General features: G+C 39.8%; 1 protein-coding gene across 4 annotated transcripts in view; it reads right to left on the bottom strand.

Annotated features, from left to right (window-relative positions):
- Nucleotides 1-122: 122 nt before the first annotated feature.
- The window catches only part of csnk1a1 (casein kinase 1, alpha 1), a 44649-nt gene continuing 27671 nt past the window's right edge, over nt 123-17100 (bottom strand). For 2 of the 4 annotated variants that reach the window (XM_037076267.1, XM_037076270.1), the window contains 6 exons: nt 13278-13417; nt 12931-13009; nt 12470-12544; nt 12275-12381; nt 9991-10139; nt 123-932 (listed from right to left, as the gene is read on the bottom strand). In XM_037076267.1, the coding sequence (XP_036932162.1) occupies nt 925-932; nt 9991-10139; nt 12275-12381; nt 12470-12544; nt 12931-13009; nt 13278-13417 (558 nt within the window). In that variant the 3' untranslated portion in view covers nt 123-924. Of the gene's footprint in view, nt 933-9985; nt 10140-12274; nt 12382-12469; nt 12545-12930; nt 13010-13277; nt 13418-17100 lie in introns of those variants that run through there. The other 2 variants (XM_037076269.1, XM_037076268.1) reach the window with 2 other exon arrangements.

Genomic DNA, 17100 nt, shown 5'->3' on the forward strand with positions numbered 1-17100 from the left:
ATAACCTCAACGATCAATCAGCTGGACATGTTCAGACACTTTCTGCTCTGCACCAGGCACACACAATCAGTGCTTCACATTCTTCTTCTGAGAGAGTTTCATTGTGCAAGTGGTTGATAATGACTTGTGCGTGGAGGTTATGTCATGTTTTTATTGGTATTTTTGGAGAAGACCATAGGTTTTACAACAGATTTAATAATAATAATAATAATAATAATAATGATTCAGAGCTCTAAAGACAGAGGGAGAGAGCCAGAGTATCATTCTATCATTGACTGTTGCCATGAGCTGCTTATATTGTCAACAGGCAAACTCCTAATCACCATAGGAAAACAAAAAAGAAACAATCCAACATTTTTTGATTTTTTAGTAAATAACATCCAGGGTTGCATCATTCAATTATTTCAGAAACAAAAAAAAAGGAGAAAAGAGTTCAGGTTTATATGTTTTAACATTTGCGTGGTAAAAGAAGTGAGGGAGTGAAATAATGAAGGAGTGAAGACAGGAAGAGATGCTTTGAGATGTTTCCACTGCAAGAGAAAACAGGGGGTCAGCTGACAATCTTCTTAACTTCAGTTTCCAAAGAAATCTTACAAAAAGTCAACATTGAAAGGTGGACAGAGACAGGGATGGATGAGGGGAGGGGTGTATGTGTGTCTGGGGTGGGGCAGGGGGCTAAAGCCTCCACATCCAAAAAACCTTCTTTTTCACTCTTCTTTTCTTTCGGAGTGCAGAGTTTTATTATATATACATTATGAATATATAGATAACACAGCACAGTGTGTAAATCTATACATTTCCATTACATAGATAGTTATTATGGAAGGAGAGACACAGACTTTCTGTTCGTCGTTTGTCCAGGAAGAGAGACTTGTTGGTCCTGGTCACCAACACTTCTGCAGCTCCGCTCTAGGCAGAGACCACTCAGAAACCTACAGACACACAAAGAGAAATACAGTCAGCATCATTACCTCAGTGTTCACAACCCCACAGACAGTGATGGCAGACACCAGCTGAAGAGCAACACCCCTTGCTTAGTTGATTTGAGCAGTTACAAAACAAGTGAAAGAGAAGAATAGTACACTGGAGGATATGAATGATGGGAGAAAATCATGACAGAGGTTAAACCCAAGGAAAAAAAATGTTTAGGCTGTTTAGTATCCCAGTTTAAAGTTACTTTCTTGCACCAGTCAATGTTCACTCTCCATAGCTCTATCAGGTTATTTGACCACACTATCCAGTTGCATTAAGCACCTTTGAAAATGTTCTTTAAATTTCCCAAGATTTTTTCAAGACAACATCAAACTGAAAAACTTCCAAGATTTTTGCTGTTTTCCACATCAAAATGTTGGCTGCAAAGACAATAAGAAAGAACACTCAGCCAAGTTAAAATTAAACTTCAGATGAATTCTTTTGGGATGCTGCCAACAAATAAATGTGATTAGCAATATTCATGGTAAGTAAGCACAAATGATATACATTACTGAGAAGATATTGGTTTGAGAAAAAAAGTCTAGATAATTGTTCAGATTACTTCTTGCCTGATGTATGTACAGAGGTTAGTATGCACAAGGCACAGACTAACACAAGCTCCATCCACACTGCCCTTTCAGTGTAGGAAACACGCACCATTTCTCTGCATCACTGTCTGTGTGGAAGTCACAGATGCGAGGGGGGGCAGTTTTGCTGCAGCTCTCATGCGCCTCTGGATGTAGTTTCAGAGCCACAGCAGAGGCGAGCCGGCATTTGTGTGAATGGAAATGCCAGAGGCGTGGATCAGGGGTGTGTCAGGCTGATGGTGTTCACAGTCTGACAGCTAGGTTGATCCTTCACTCATCAAATGAAAGACAAAATGACCCACAGAACAACGTCAAAAGGACCAAACAACAGTGTGTGTTTTTCACCTGCAATTATTGTGTTGTTGCAGTACCGTCTCTGGAAACTTGTACTGAAAAAAAATCACTGTGATGGTCTGTCCTCCCAACTGAGACTTAAGTGACCTTCCTCCCAGAAAACATCCTTCTTTGCAAGTGAAGATGGACTCCTCTGTAGTATCGTAAATAGAATAGCCAGGTTTAACACTTAATTTTTTGTATCCATTATCATATGGAAATGGAAATGTATTTCCTAATTACAGTATGTATGTAGAAGTATTGCTGCTCTGGCACATTATTTGCTGAGGTGTTGGTTTACTGTGATTTTCCCTAAACCAGGCGGCACATCACTGATAAAGAATGGAACCTGCAATCTGCACTGTCATCAATGCTGAGGCATGTGCTGATCATTTTCAGGAAATCATAAAAGAATGGAAAATCTAAGGTAAGGTTACCACATCGGGTACTCCAGTTGCGGCCTCCAGACTCCTTCCTCATATACTGTACTTATTTTTGCTTCCTTTATCGCTGCAAATCTGACAAGAACGACAAAACATTTGTGAGACCACACCCTGTGCTGCTCCCACATTCCTTGCACAAGAACGCTAGAAACCTTGACGTATGACAATCTCAAGGCAGAGTTCTCTTAGCTTTGAATAAGGCTTTTGAAAAAAATGCTGCAGTGCCTGCTCAACCTGCCCCCAGGCTAGTGAGGCTTAGCCCAGACCTGACAACTCTGGCAGAGATAACTGTTTCACCTCTCCCTGGTCCTAGGATATCATATCTGTACCGTTTCCCTTGGTATCATTTGCCATGGCGGCGTTTGATAGACGTCGACAAGACAAGGCGAGATAACCAGCATATTACCAGATTGTCATAGTTTAAACAGGATATTTAGGATACAGCCATTTCATTAGACCTGTTCAGATGAGTCTGCTGTCAGTGTTCTAAGATCACTTTTGCATTTGGCACTACGTACCGTGTCCAAGTACGTTTGACCTCCGTGGCCAGTTGTAGTGTGAGGCCAGTACCGTGCTCCAGCATGGGGACGATGTGGACATGACGTATAATCGCATGTAAAAGAGGGCACTGTGCTCAGGGCCAGCTGGGGCTAGAGCAATAGCTAGAGAATTGTAGAGTAACTGCACTTTCAGTGGTCCTGTCGAAGAGAGTGAGGGAGTGTACAATGTATGTGGGTGAATCTATATATACAGTTGGGTCAGCAATTCCTTTCTTTTGAATTTAATTATTAATAATTAATATTTATTTCATTACTAATGATTACATTAGCTTAGAAAAGTTGAATCTATGAAAAAAATTCTTGAATCTCAGAATATCTTTGCATTTGGTCCCCTGAATTTTACAACATAGAATTTGGCATTTCCCCCCACTTCAATAACAGCATACACTTAACCTTTGCTTGAGGAAAGTCAGTCTGTCAGGACAACTTGATCTTCTTTGGTCTTAAAGTAGTTCTTGCAAGCTTTTGTTTGTTTGGGCTCATTACCCTGCTGTATAACAAAAGCATTTTCATCAGAAATACACAATTTGCTGAATAAAGAATATGAAACTCCAATCAGCAAAAGCCTGTCTAAACCACTTCTTAGGATACAAACGAGACCAAACTCTTGAAGTGGGCTACAAATATCAGAATTTTAGAGTGAAAGACTGGAAAGTGGTTCTATTTACTGATGAACCCAACTTACAGACTTGCAGCAGTAACAAAAGGTTGTACGTGAAGAGACCAACAGGAGAAAGAATGATACAACAGTGTTTCAAAGCCACAGTGAAACATGGTGGTAAGGATTATTATCAGTTCCTTTGGTCTTTTTGTTCTGTTTGTTTTTGCTGTGTTTTTAAGAGAAGTTATTTTATCTAGCTTATGTTGCAATATCTTTAGCATACAACAACAGCCACCAGGTGACACATGAGAGCAGTCCAGACTGAGGCCCTGGATTCCCTCTCCCTCTTGAACAAGACAGGCCATTTTATGTGCGCATTGATTTAATCCATATCTATGGAACCCATCTGGGGTCATCTGGTAGGAAAAAAAATGGATTTGGAAATCCATGCAAACAGACTTTTAATTATAAATAATCCAATCAAATAATTCACACTTGATGAGGAACATATGAATAACATAATCTGCAGCCATCCTCCAGCATCGGGGCCAAACTTTTTGCCAGGTGAGGTGGTGCACAGTGCAGCGCAAGGGTCTTCAATTTTTTTAGTTTTATACCAGCGGTCTTAAAATGAGGTGAGATCAGGTGCTCTGCTGCTGAATCTCGGGGCAGTAAAAAGCATCACAGTGGTTGACCTGCTACATAGAGGGCTAAGTATTCATATTGTAAGATGCGTCTTCCTAGGCAGGTTCAAACTGTAGCACGTGCACATTAACTCTCCTATGGGCGACGCACTGCATGTTTCTGCAGCTTGACCCATTGTCAGTTATGTTTTCAATATGTTCTTTATTAAAGTAGATTTCTTCACCCACCCACACCCCATCCCCTTTTAATCAGAATCATAGTTCTTATGACCTGTCCTGTCGATCTGTTCACCGTAGCACTCCTCCTGCTCCAGTTAAAGACCGTTTCTTACAATGAAACTTTAGATTTTAATGTCCTTTGTTGCTCAACATATAAAATAGAATAAGTATCAAAGACATAAAACACAAATAAGACCAAAACTAAGAATTGTTTGAGCTTGTGAAATATAGTAGGTAGAGGAGATGTGTTTGCCCATCAATCCATTTTGGGACAGGGATAAGAAAAATTACAAAATTAGCAGTAGTGACAGATGGTTCACAAGTATACGGTTACCTAAAGTTCCCTCCAACATTGTAAAGAAGATGTGCATCAGAGGGAATTTAGAAGTGGCAATAGGCAAACCCAACTAAAAAAATATATATAATGATACGCTGTATGCCTGCACCACTGATTTAAGTTCTGCCACTATTCCACAGCTAATTAACATATACATATTATATATATGCAACACTGTATGTTTCAATTACAGGCATATGCAAGTACAGAGAGTAACTTAATGCAACACATCCTTAGTTCATTCAACTTTGTTCACAGAAGAGCTATTATAGTTATGTATCTGCCGAAGCAGTCATATCAACACTTTACGCTACATAGAACCGCTTCCTGTCAATCACCTGAAAAACAGACAGCACCGCTCGGCCATTGCTGAGCACATTGTGGTCAAACCTATTATTGAGTAAAATTGTGTCATCGGGTAATGTACTGTGGTAATGTAGCGGCAAGCACGCCATTCAATTCTTCTAAATTTAGCCGGAGGTGTCTTTTAATACCGGGTTTCACTACCAGTCCCTATTGCTCTCACTTAAAAAGGTTTCATGGCATGTTTTGGTTGTAATATTGGTCATTTGATTTAGAGCATTCAGCATCACAGTCTTCCATCGCATAAGTCGGAACTCAGTCAAATTAAAATCTGCTGCATGTACAGTGCATTCTGCAGCCCACATCACTGCTAGCACTACCACAATACTAATAATTTGGCCAGCAAGATACTGTGAAAGGTGTATACATTACGTTACTGTAACAAGTAAATAATTGTGGGAATATATTCATCACTACTGCAGTTTCTCTCTACTGTAGGACCATTTACAGTCCACTAACTCCAGATGATGCTGTGTAGCAAACCATCACCAAAGATGCTAGAAGAAATTGTTTGGAAAAGTGAAGGCACATTTTAAAAAAATGTAGGCAGGTGATTGGATGAACTGTTAATCATTGTCTTCATTAACTTAACTAATTACTAATGATACCAAATAGAGTCATATTACTTTTTAACAAAGTAATACGTAAACTGTAACTCATAGTTCCTGAGTAACTTATTCAACCCTGGGGGGGTCAACTGTTCAAATACGTGATCCAGGAGCTTGGGACTGCTCACTGACGTGTCGCAGATGCCCCCTCTGGATATGTAACAGGCTAAATATCTGGGTGTTGCTTCAGATGGGTGGGGGGGCAGGAATGAGGTAAAACCAATGTGAGCACACACTCCTCTCTCCCCCTCTTCTCTGCTGTCAACCACAGTATCACTCTGGACCCAGTGTCATTATGCATCTATGCAAATTGGGCGAGCACAATTTTAGCCTCTAGTTACTGTAAAAATATGTACACACAAGTGTTACAGTATTTGTAACCGTGTCATCCTTGCTAAATCAACTTACGACCAGGCCATTCCACATTTTAACTGCAAAAATACCCTTGCATTGTAATCCATCCTGTCACTCATATTTTCCCCCTTTTCATGCTGCAAATCAGCACAAAAACAACTTTGACAGCATGGGTCGCATCATTACTTTGTCATATCTCACGTTTGTTACCATGTAATGAGTTAAACCCTGTTGTGAACAATCATGTAGTGAGCAAACCAAAATACCTGCAATACTCCCAATTACAAGGTAGAAAGTTGTGAAGTGTGAAGGGTATGGTGAAATGACGACTTTGTGGTACAAAGCAATTTTCATTATTGCAGATAATATTAATTTTCCATGAACAGACCTGATATATTGTGCATTCCTAATAAAAAGATACAACTTTGACCTAAATTACACAAATTTCCTTAGCTAGCTAGCTAAGATTAGTTATTCTTAGTCAAATGTTTTTTTGTAATCCACAAAATACTAAAATATTATTCAAATATTAAAACAAATACATGTTCATGCGATTATGTAATTTAGAGCGAAAAATGTAACTTAACATTTTCCAAATTGGTGGGGTGGGTCAGGATCTCATTCACAACACATTACAACTACATCCATATGATTATAAACAGTTAGCGGATACATCTGTGTAAAAAGGACTCCTGTCTCAGCTGGAACAGAAAACTGGCCCTACACTTTGAATCCCATGCTGGAGGATCAGTGGGCAGCCAACAACAGTGCTTGTGTACCAACTGCAAATCATAGCCAGTCTCTTGATCAAGACAGGTCAATTTGAACATAAAGCTGACTGGCGACTCATCAGGGTGTACCCCAGCCTTCGCCCATCGAGTAAACTGGATTTGGCCCCAGTAACCCTGCAACCCCTTGGGGGGATAAAAGCAGCAGCATCCCCGCGACCCTCACGGACAACGGAACGGAACTGATGTACATGTTTTCATGGTGGGGGAAACCGAAGTACCCAGAGGAAACCCATGCAAGCACAGGGAGAACATGCCAACTCCACACAAAGGGGTCTTATGTGGATAACTGTATGATGTCAACACTTTATAATAAACGCTTCTGAATTAATCAGTTTCTGATTTTCATTATAACCATTGTTGGTACGGGTTTCTAATAGTTTGCAAATCAGAAATCTTTCCATTTGTTTACAGATTTTGTTGGTAATAAAAGGACACACACAAGCTACACAGTAGCAACAGCAATCTGATTAGCAAGCAATTAATTGGATTCCATCTGGAGGAAAATGACTCAGCCGATTGATTTGTAAACAAAACGTTGATTAAGATGCACTGCCCAAGGTAAATACATTTTAAAAAACTGGTGTTTCTTTGTGTACATTACTGCCACCTGACAATGAATGCATTCCCTTGCACTGAATGCATAACTGCAATGCACCCCCCTTCTGTACTTGCACATGCACTCTCATCAGTGAGGCAAAACCAGCCATTTCTTCTGGTGATGGAAGGAAAAAAACAATGAGAGGAAAAGCTAATCTCTCTCCAGTCTTTTTGTCTGTCTTGTTAACATAGCTGGGCAGTACATTTAAAAAAAAAAAAAAAACAATTCCTGCACTGTTTTGTGACTGTCTCAAAACATGAAGCTAAAATAAAACTAGTTTTTTATTATTATGTTTTCATAAATGCCAACAGCCAGTGGTGTTTGTGAGCTTGGAGAGAGAACCACACTGCGTTCTTTTCTACATAGGATATTTTCCGCAATTTCTCATTTATGGTCATGTTACTTATTAGATAAACCCTTTTTATTTTCCCTCAAACTGTACCAGTTCACTGCATTTAACCTAAAAATGAGTATAACGTCCTTCTGGGGGAACTTTGGCTTCGGAACCCCCAACATGGTACGAAGTTGACCCACCATAGGTCTCACAAAATCCTGTGAGAAACGCTGGCATATAAATCTGGACAATAAGATATTTTTTGAAGAATACTGCTACACAGCTGTTCTGGCACAGTCCACTGCTTAAAAACACATCAGATCTTGATTACCAAATTATTCAAGTTGATGTAAATGTACTATCTTTCTGTTGATAGTCTGATTTTAAAGTTAATATTCAGCTTACCTTAGCTGCAAAAATTCCTCCTGCTTTCCTTTTACAAAAGTAACGTTAGCAAATAGCCTCCTTTGCTATTCGATCCATGCTTGCGGGGATAAACGGAAACAACTTGTCTGACAATGCTGACACAGTTGCCAATGCATCATTTAGTGTGAAGTTTGGAAGACATTTTGAGTTGTTTTTTTTTTTGTTTTTTTTTTAAATACTGAAACCTCTACAGAAGTTTGGTCATTTGTGAGGTCTGTAGAACCGCGATTTCAGTCACTGGCAGATTGATGGCAACACTGATCTGGGGAGATCAAATGATGAGATGTATGCAAGCAACAAGGAGTAACTATGTGACTGCTAGTCCAACTCGCAAAAGACAAAGACATAGATATCGTACCGTTTCTCCTGCTCCAACTCAGCTGCTTCTTGGGTAATCATAACCTCATCATCCCCATCATGCCTCCTTCCTATGGAAAAACCTCCCAACTGAAATCAGACAATCTGGCTCTACGGACACCTTCAAATCTAAACTCAAAACATACTTCTTAGACTTAACCATTGATTAGTTATTCACTTGGATTGCTTGCTTATTCAGTGGGTCAGTCTCAGTCTCAATCTGTCTGTAGTATTAGAATTTGCATAGCCATGCCAACGAGAAACAATCTGTTTATTCTGAACTAAACTTTTGTTTTTGTTTCCCACAAGCTGCAAGCTGTGTCGCTCTGTCACTGTCACTCTCTGCAGTTTCCTCTTCCTCTATTTATTCAAGCTCTCTCCAGATGGACCAGGGCCTATGGGAACATCTCTCTCCCCCCCGACTCCTACTGCCTCATACATTGATGGATCTGGACTGCCGTATCCCTGGCTCCACTGGATCATTTCTATCCTCTGTTTCACCATCCCCTAACCCTAACCATTGGGGCATGCTTCGGCCTGTTCAGTCATCCTCCTGGATCTACACGTTTTGCATAGATTATGCAATTTGTTACAGATATTCTGTCAATACAAACTGTAAAGTCGGATTTTGTTGATTTTGATCTACTGTTTGTCCATCCTGAGAGAGGGACCCCTCCTCTGTGGCTCTTCCTGAGCCACAGATGGCCCTGTTGTGGCATTTTTGCTACATTTTCCATGTGAATGCACAGTGGTAGAACTGACCTCATGTTTGCCACTCAGGACAGAGACTGTGGCAACATCTGCATACATCTGCATACAGTGACATCAATGGTGTACCCTTTTTGACAGTCCTGAGGGATCAATATTCCTCAGGTTGTTGTTCTCATTTACCAACACCGTGTCTCCATCTGCTTGGATCATTAATACTGCAGTCAAATAGTTAGAGGGAAAAACATGTTAAGTAAGGAGGGATAAATTAAGATTTTCCAGGTTGAAGAGGGAATGTTAAAACAGACTGCAGAAGAATCATAGGTGCGTGATCAGAGCAAGTTGGTCAGCATTAATGCAATGTCACCATGGAGAGAGCCCGTTGTCCAGTCCCAACAAAGGAATAGAGTAGCATGACAGCAAAGTTAGTAGTCAAATTCCCCAAGGACGTCTTTGCTTCTGCAAGACAGACCAATTGTGTCAAAGTATTCCATTTTGGATTTTCTGGTTTTTTTTTTGTTTTTTGTTTTTTGGGTGCCTCCTCAAAATTAAAATGCTGTCTGACTTCATCATTCCAACAGGAATAATAAGCTGAATTTGCTTTAGATTTCCAATTTGGCATTTGTACTCTCTCTTAAAAAAGGGGCACTGGGGTGTGGGTTAGGGAATAAAAACGATATCTAAAGTACAAAACTGAATGAATATATGAGCAATTGGTGTCCATAAAAAACGTCGCTTGGCTGTTTGCTACTAACCTTTCATGTTAGGCTTGGGTTTGTCAGTTTGCTTGCCTGTGGGGGTTTGTGCCTGCTGGCCCTGGCCCCCGGAGGAGGCCCCCTGCTGGGCTGCTTTCTGTTTCAGCATGGTCCAGTCAAATGTGTAGTCGTACTGGTGGTTCAGAGTCCTAAAAAGCACAGAAACAAATTATCAACACAACATTCCAAACAATGGGCTGACTCAAATGGTTTGTGGAAGGATGGGTGGTGGAAAAGAAAGAGGCAAGAGACAGAGGGCAAAGTCAAACATGATTAGGGATTCAAATTAAAAGCAGTTTTCTTTTATCATAGACCTTATTAATCAATTATTGGTTCATCATAAATGACAGACAAATTATTATTTTTGAACCAATGAAATGGTCAGTGTTTGACTAAAAATCAGAGAAGGCTACATCAGGAGTTAAAAGAACAGATAAACACCAAGTTTCTTTGATCATAAACGACACAAAACAAAGACAAAATAAAATAATGACTTAATTTAAGTAAATTTAAATGTAACTTGTGTTTCATTTTGATATATATGATAAGGAAGTATATTTGTAATTTGTGATACATGATACTTTTTGGTGTATTTTTGCCCACAACTGATTGCCCACCATCAGCTATTATGTTGCTGCAGTACGTAGCCCCTTGTCAAAGCCAGGACTACTTAATTGTGCATGTACATGTTCGAGATTGTGGTTTGAGGAAAAAAAAAAAATGTCATTGTCAACCACAGATGATTAGTCGGATGAGCGTTCCATTGGTGAACAACTCAATAAACATCTGATTGGTTTATATACTCTCCCAAGGCAATATGGGAAATCAAATATCAGTGTTTCCCCACACAAAAATCAAGCATATTCGTTCATCTGCATTTCTTTTCCCTATTCTCCCCCCATCTCAGAGTCACTCATGCACTTCATACACACAGCCCTTCCCCTCCGTGCACACCATGTGTGTCTCCGTGAAAACGGGATCATCCGTTAATGTAAAAATGTGGTGACTTGATATTCATATACAACTGGCGAAAGTCACAAGCTCGCCCAAGTTTGGTATCACCGAGCAGGTGAGGTCACTCCGACAACATGTAACCCTAACCTCACAAATCTCTGTACATCACTCAGTTCATGCCCCAAGTCCAAGTATAGATTTGTACTGAATTTGACAAAAGTCCATCAATTCATTCTTGAATTAGTAGCGTTACAAGATTAGAGGTCACTGTGACTCTGACCTTTGACCTCCAAAATGTTATCAGTTTATCCTTGAGTCGAGGTTGACATTTGTGCCAAATTTGGAGAAACTCGCTCAAGGCTTCCTTGAGATGCTGCTTCCACAATATGCAACATCACAGTTACTTTGACTTTCAATCAGGTTGTTCTTGAGTCCAAGTGGATCTATACATCAAATCCTAAGTAATACCCTCACAGCATTCTTGAGATCTCACAGTCAGGAAATGTGAGGCTGCAGTGGCATTTGACCTCCAAAATCTAATCAGTTCATCCTTGAGTCAGGATGGACATCCATGCCAAGTCTGAAGAAAATTTCTCAAAGCGTTTCTTGAGATACCCTAACCCTTCACAGAAATGGTCCGTACACATGTACGAACAGACAACCCTAAAACATAATGGCTTGCGTAATTATTTTTGGGTTTGGTTTGTCAACAGTTTGTTTTTAATATTTGTATTTTCATTTAGCCTTCTGTGTTTTCTATACATTTGTGTCAGAAAATACTATTTTCAATTTTGATACCATCTTTAGCTACATATTTAACTCTGCAAACCCCAATAAAAATTAAAAATACAAAATAATATAATCTCCAATAAAATCCATGAAATGAACTTGGAGGCCAAGGTGAGCTGGCAGGGAGTAGCCACAGTATAAAGCAGCAAAAAAATTTAAGCATGACATATTTGAGTTTATTTGCTTTGCTAGACATTATAAACCCTGCCCGTGCCCCAAGGATTTTTAGGTGGGAAATATGAACATGCAAGAAGAGTAATCTTCAAGGAGAAAGTATCAACATCTACTTTCTCTTTGAAGATTACAACACATACAATTGGTCTTTGAGTTTCCATGGCTGAGGTTACTGTGCCATAAAGTTCAGGAAAGCTGCAGCGGTTAATACAGAAAATGTTGAACGCTTGAGAGAATACTGACAAAGACACTCCCTCTATAACTAGAAGTTGTAAAGAAGAAAGACCTGAATTAGTAACGGTGATTCTGTAAGACTAACCACTGCAAAAATTGCCTGCTATGCTAACATTTGCGTATGTGTGTTTACCTGAAGAGGATGCGGAACAGTTGGCGCAGGTACATGTAGTCTGGAGCCTCTTCAAAACGCAAGCCACGGCAGTAGTTCAGATACATGGCAAACTCTGCTGGAAAACCCTGAAAACAAACCCATACAGTTAGGTTGTTTGTTTGGATGTAAATTAACTTCATAACATTCCACTGTCAATGTTTAACAGGTTCTTACCTTGCAGAGGACCTCAACAGGTGTGGACATCTTCTTCTCTGAAATCTTCTCATACTTCTGCTTCTTTGTGGCAGCCTGACAATGATCATCATTGTATATTATGTGAAACATCAGGTATAGCATTTCTGCTGGTAACATTTTTGCCTCAGCAATTACGAAAACATTCCACAATTAATCATTTGATCCACTTGCTGATTAAATGCAGTTAGTGTTGCTGTGCAACAAGTTTGTGACTCTACTCAAACTTGACCTACCACTCTTCCAGAACTGTGCCTGGATGCGGGCAAGAAGTGGCATGAACAAATCATCACAGTTTTACAGTTTTACTAGTGTAGTGAGGATGAAGCCATTTCATACACCAGGTGTAGTCTATATAAGGTGGCCCTATCAATGCGCACTCAACTAAGGAAATTGGTGGATTGAGATCATTCCAACCGTCAAAGTCAGTTATAATATCATACCTTTAATCCCTGCCACGGCAGACTGGTTCTGTTGAAGTACATCAGCACGTAGCCTAGTGACTCCATGTCATCACGGCGACTGCAGACAATAATGTTAGTTGTTGAGTGCACAAGCAGGGCAATGCTGCATCTCAATAAATGACACAATAAATATAATGTTAAGTGTATATTTCAATAACTGGATTTAAAAAAAACAAAACAAAAAAAAACAAGAAACTGAAAAGCTGGTTGAAAGCCTGTTGATAAGACCAGGGTAAACTGAAAAAAACTTGAAACTGGTTTCGGAATGGAAACCCATATTTTTTCCAAGTTGTCTTTAAGAATCAAATATTGAAATGTGCACAGACCTCTGTTCAATGCCCAGGTGCGCATTGATGGAGGCATAGCGTGCTGTGCCAGTCAGGTTCTTGTCTTCTCTGTAGGGGATGTGCTGTCTTGTTCGGTTGTCTCGGTACTTCTTCGCCAACCCAAAGTCAATAAGGAACAACTGACAGAGAGGGATACAACACATGATCATCCATTAGTGACACCCCACAAAACAGTGATGATAATCCAGAAGTTAATCAGAAATGAAGACACACAAAATTATTTCAACTTATTGTCTTCATTTTAGACATGGAAATAAGCCAAGCCCTGCTGTAAAACACAAACATCTAAAATATTATACAGATAAGCCTTGTGACAATAATAACTTGTGCATGGTAAAAAGTGTCATGAATACATCCCTAAAAAGATCACTCAAGGAATTTAAATACCACAGTACTCCTACTCATAGAAATACAAGCAGATGTTCCAGATGTGTTCTGTGAAAGATGCAACAGACCCTTTTCACTTTCATGTAAATGTTGTAAAATATGAACAATTGTTAAGTTATTTTTATTGCATTTCAACACATTGTTATTAGGCACACCTCATTGTAAGCCAAATTCCTTTTTTGATCGCTGAAATATTCATTCACAGAAAGTTTATGAAAGAAAGTTAAACACATTTAAGCGCTTCAGCATTGAACTACAGTTGCCAGTCTATATTTTAAAGAATATATTGACATACTTTCCATTAAAGAGCTGCGTTCCTAAAGCTGTTTTTTTGGTTTTGTTTTTTTTTTTGTTGGACCCAACAACAATGTGACATTCTCATTTCAGAGGGTGTGATATGTGGTGATACTATGTTGCCAATTCTGATGTTTTACTATCAAACTGAAAGTTGTCATCTGCAATCCTAAATGGTTTAATGACATTAAACATCAAAGTTGTGCTCAGTGATCTCTCTCTCACACACACACACATTTAAAGAAGAAATAAGACCACCAAAAAGACATGAAACCCACCCAAGCCTCACCATACTACATGTGCTAACTGCTAATCTAAACAACAACCAGCCTATATGTTGGCTTCTCCGGACAATGAAAGCAACCATATGGATTCTGGATTCAACACGGTACAAAATTATATGCCGAAGGCTCTACCTATGTCTGATGTCAACTTATTAAATATGAAATATCTGAACTTTAATTTCTTTTTAAAACTACATAGTGCACCTTTAAGTTCTGTATTGACATTAAGTAGGACACAAAGAACGACACAAATACTGATGTGAACATCCTTGACATAAAATCAAAGATGTAAAATCCACCTTGAATGTAAAGAAACAATGATCAACTGTAATTCTCCTGATGGGAGAAAGAGAGACAACCAGAAACTCTTGAGTACTGACTTTATTGTCAGCCTTAACCTTCAGTGAAAAATTGTTATGTGTTTTTCTGAGTGGGGAGAACCAGATAGTGGGGAGAAGCGGAGCCGCCACTCTGCTACGCAGACCTGGTTATCTCTGGAAGAGAGTTTGCTGCAGAGCCAGATCTTCTAGGGGACACACCGGTTATCACATTGAATTCTGATTTGATGAAGGGCAGTTTACTGACAAGATATTACTCATTAAACTTTTGGAGTTACAAAATGTAATGATCTTCACATAAGTTTATCAACATGAGAGCAGCAACTGCAGAGCTGAACTCCAATGTGTGCTGTTTATGTAATGTAATGTTGACGGCAGTTAACTGGAGCCGGAGGGGAAATGTGCTTTATTCAGTGAACATACAAAGGAGAAGCAACAAAAAAACACAAGAACGAGAGTACTGCCGACACTGCACTCGTTCATCAAAGTGGTATCCCTGGGCTGATTTACCCACCTAAATATAATTTCAAAAGTAAAATTCAAAGCTGGATACACATTGATTAACAATAAAAAAGCAGATTTAAGTTTGAATATTATGGCTGACCACAGTCCTTTAACCAACTGTTACATCTTTAGAAACCCAGCACATTCCTAATAAAGATTGTTAGGGTTTAAGACATGTGGGGGTGGAAGAACCCTTTTACTTAGTATTGGTTTATAAGGGGCCCGAGTACAGACCAAGAAGAACCCCATTGCTTTTCTGAGGATTATTATTAGTGCCCCTGGCATTGTCTGGTCACATTAACTATGGCATAATGAAACAGCAGTCGTGAAGACTGACATTTGATGCAAGTCTTGGCTGTAGAGAAATGTACCCAGGGTGCATCAGCTTAAGATCTGACATTCGCCCTGAGGATTTCATCCCAGTGCCTAACAGCAGTCAGGGTATCCTTGGCTATGAACTGGCGGTCTGCGCAACCCTCCAAGGACATGCCTCCCCAGACCATCACTGCCCCACTGCTAAACCAGTCGTGCCGGATGATGTCACAGGCAGCATAACATTCACCACAGCATCTCCAGACTGCCACACCTGTCACATGATCTCAGTGTGACCCTGCTCTCATCTGTGAAGAGAATGGGGTGCCAATGGCTGACCTGCCAATTCTGGCATTCACTAGCAAATGCCAAATCACCTCTTCAAGGTACTGGGTTGTGAGCCCAAAGTAACACTCACGGACGTCAGGCCCTCATGCCACCCTCATGGAGTCTGTTTCTGACAGTTTGGTCAGAAACATGCACACCCGTAGCCTGCTAGAGGTCACTTAGTAGGGCTCTGGCAGTGCTCCCCCGATTCCTCATTGTACAAAGGAGCAGATACAGTCCCTGCTGCCGGTTTGATTCCCTCCTATGGCCCTATGCAGCTCTCCCTGTGTAACTGCTGGTCTCCTGGCAGCATCTCCATGCCTTTGAGACAGTGCTGGGAGATACCGCAGACCTTCTTTTTATATTCATATGTATGTATGTATGTATGTATGTATGTATGTATGTATGTATGTATGTATGTATGTATGTATGTATGTATGTATGTATGTATGTATGTATAAAATAGTTTATCATTATCATCATCATCAAATGTTGCAGCAATGTCATTCTTGGCTGTGTGCCATGTTCAGCCATGGTAGCAGCATGCTTGTTCTTAATGCAGTTCTGCAACATAGTGCTACAGTAACATTTTAGCGTGCATTGAACTGTGTTGCCTTCCTGGAGGAAAGCTTCTTTTAGCACACTTCACTACTTACCTAAGTGGTTCTAATTAAGCTGTTAGCAGGATAGTGTGTATCTTTGCAAAGGTAATAGTATACTGACATGCATAACTGGTCAGAAATATTCTCTGCGGTTAACCAATGAATAGTTAACCGTTGACATCCCTAGTGTTGGGTAAGGGTGTGGCAGAAGGACATTTTCAGGGGCTGTACTTTATTTTCTCTTGGACAAGTTTGTTAAAGTATTTCTCCAATTAGTGAAATACTTAATCATGGTCATGAGAGTAAATGTCTTACTGTTCTGTATTATAGCTATAATGCTGCAGTGAGGTTATGACACCAAACACACAACACAATCTTAAAAGCTTTGCAATTTACTTGAAGACCAAGGAATTCGACTGTCATGGACTTTTCTCCACAGTCACCTCACCACTATTGAACGCCTATGGGAAACTTGAAGTCTGAGAAAGCTAAGCATTTTCACAACTCAGAAAGCTTTGTGGAACACTGCCAAATCATGCTAGGATAACCTGAGTTTTCAGATTTTGCACAAACTTGTGGAGTCTTTGCCAGCTAGAGCGCATGCTGTCATTAAAGCAAGAGTGGAACGCACCAAACACTTAGATATTCTGAAATTCATGCACATTCTTCCAATATGCAACTTCTAACCAAATTCACATGGTGGTTTTATCATATGTGAAGAAAAAAGCTAGTATTACATTCCTAATGGTATTAA

The sequence above is a fragment of the Acanthopagrus latus genome, chromosome 18 (assembly GCF_904848185.1).
Source record: "Acanthopagrus latus isolate v.2019 chromosome 18, fAcaLat1.1, whole genome shotgun sequence".
Classification (NCBI taxonomy): domain Eukaryota; kingdom Metazoa; phylum Chordata; class Actinopteri; order Spariformes; family Sparidae; genus Acanthopagrus; species Acanthopagrus latus.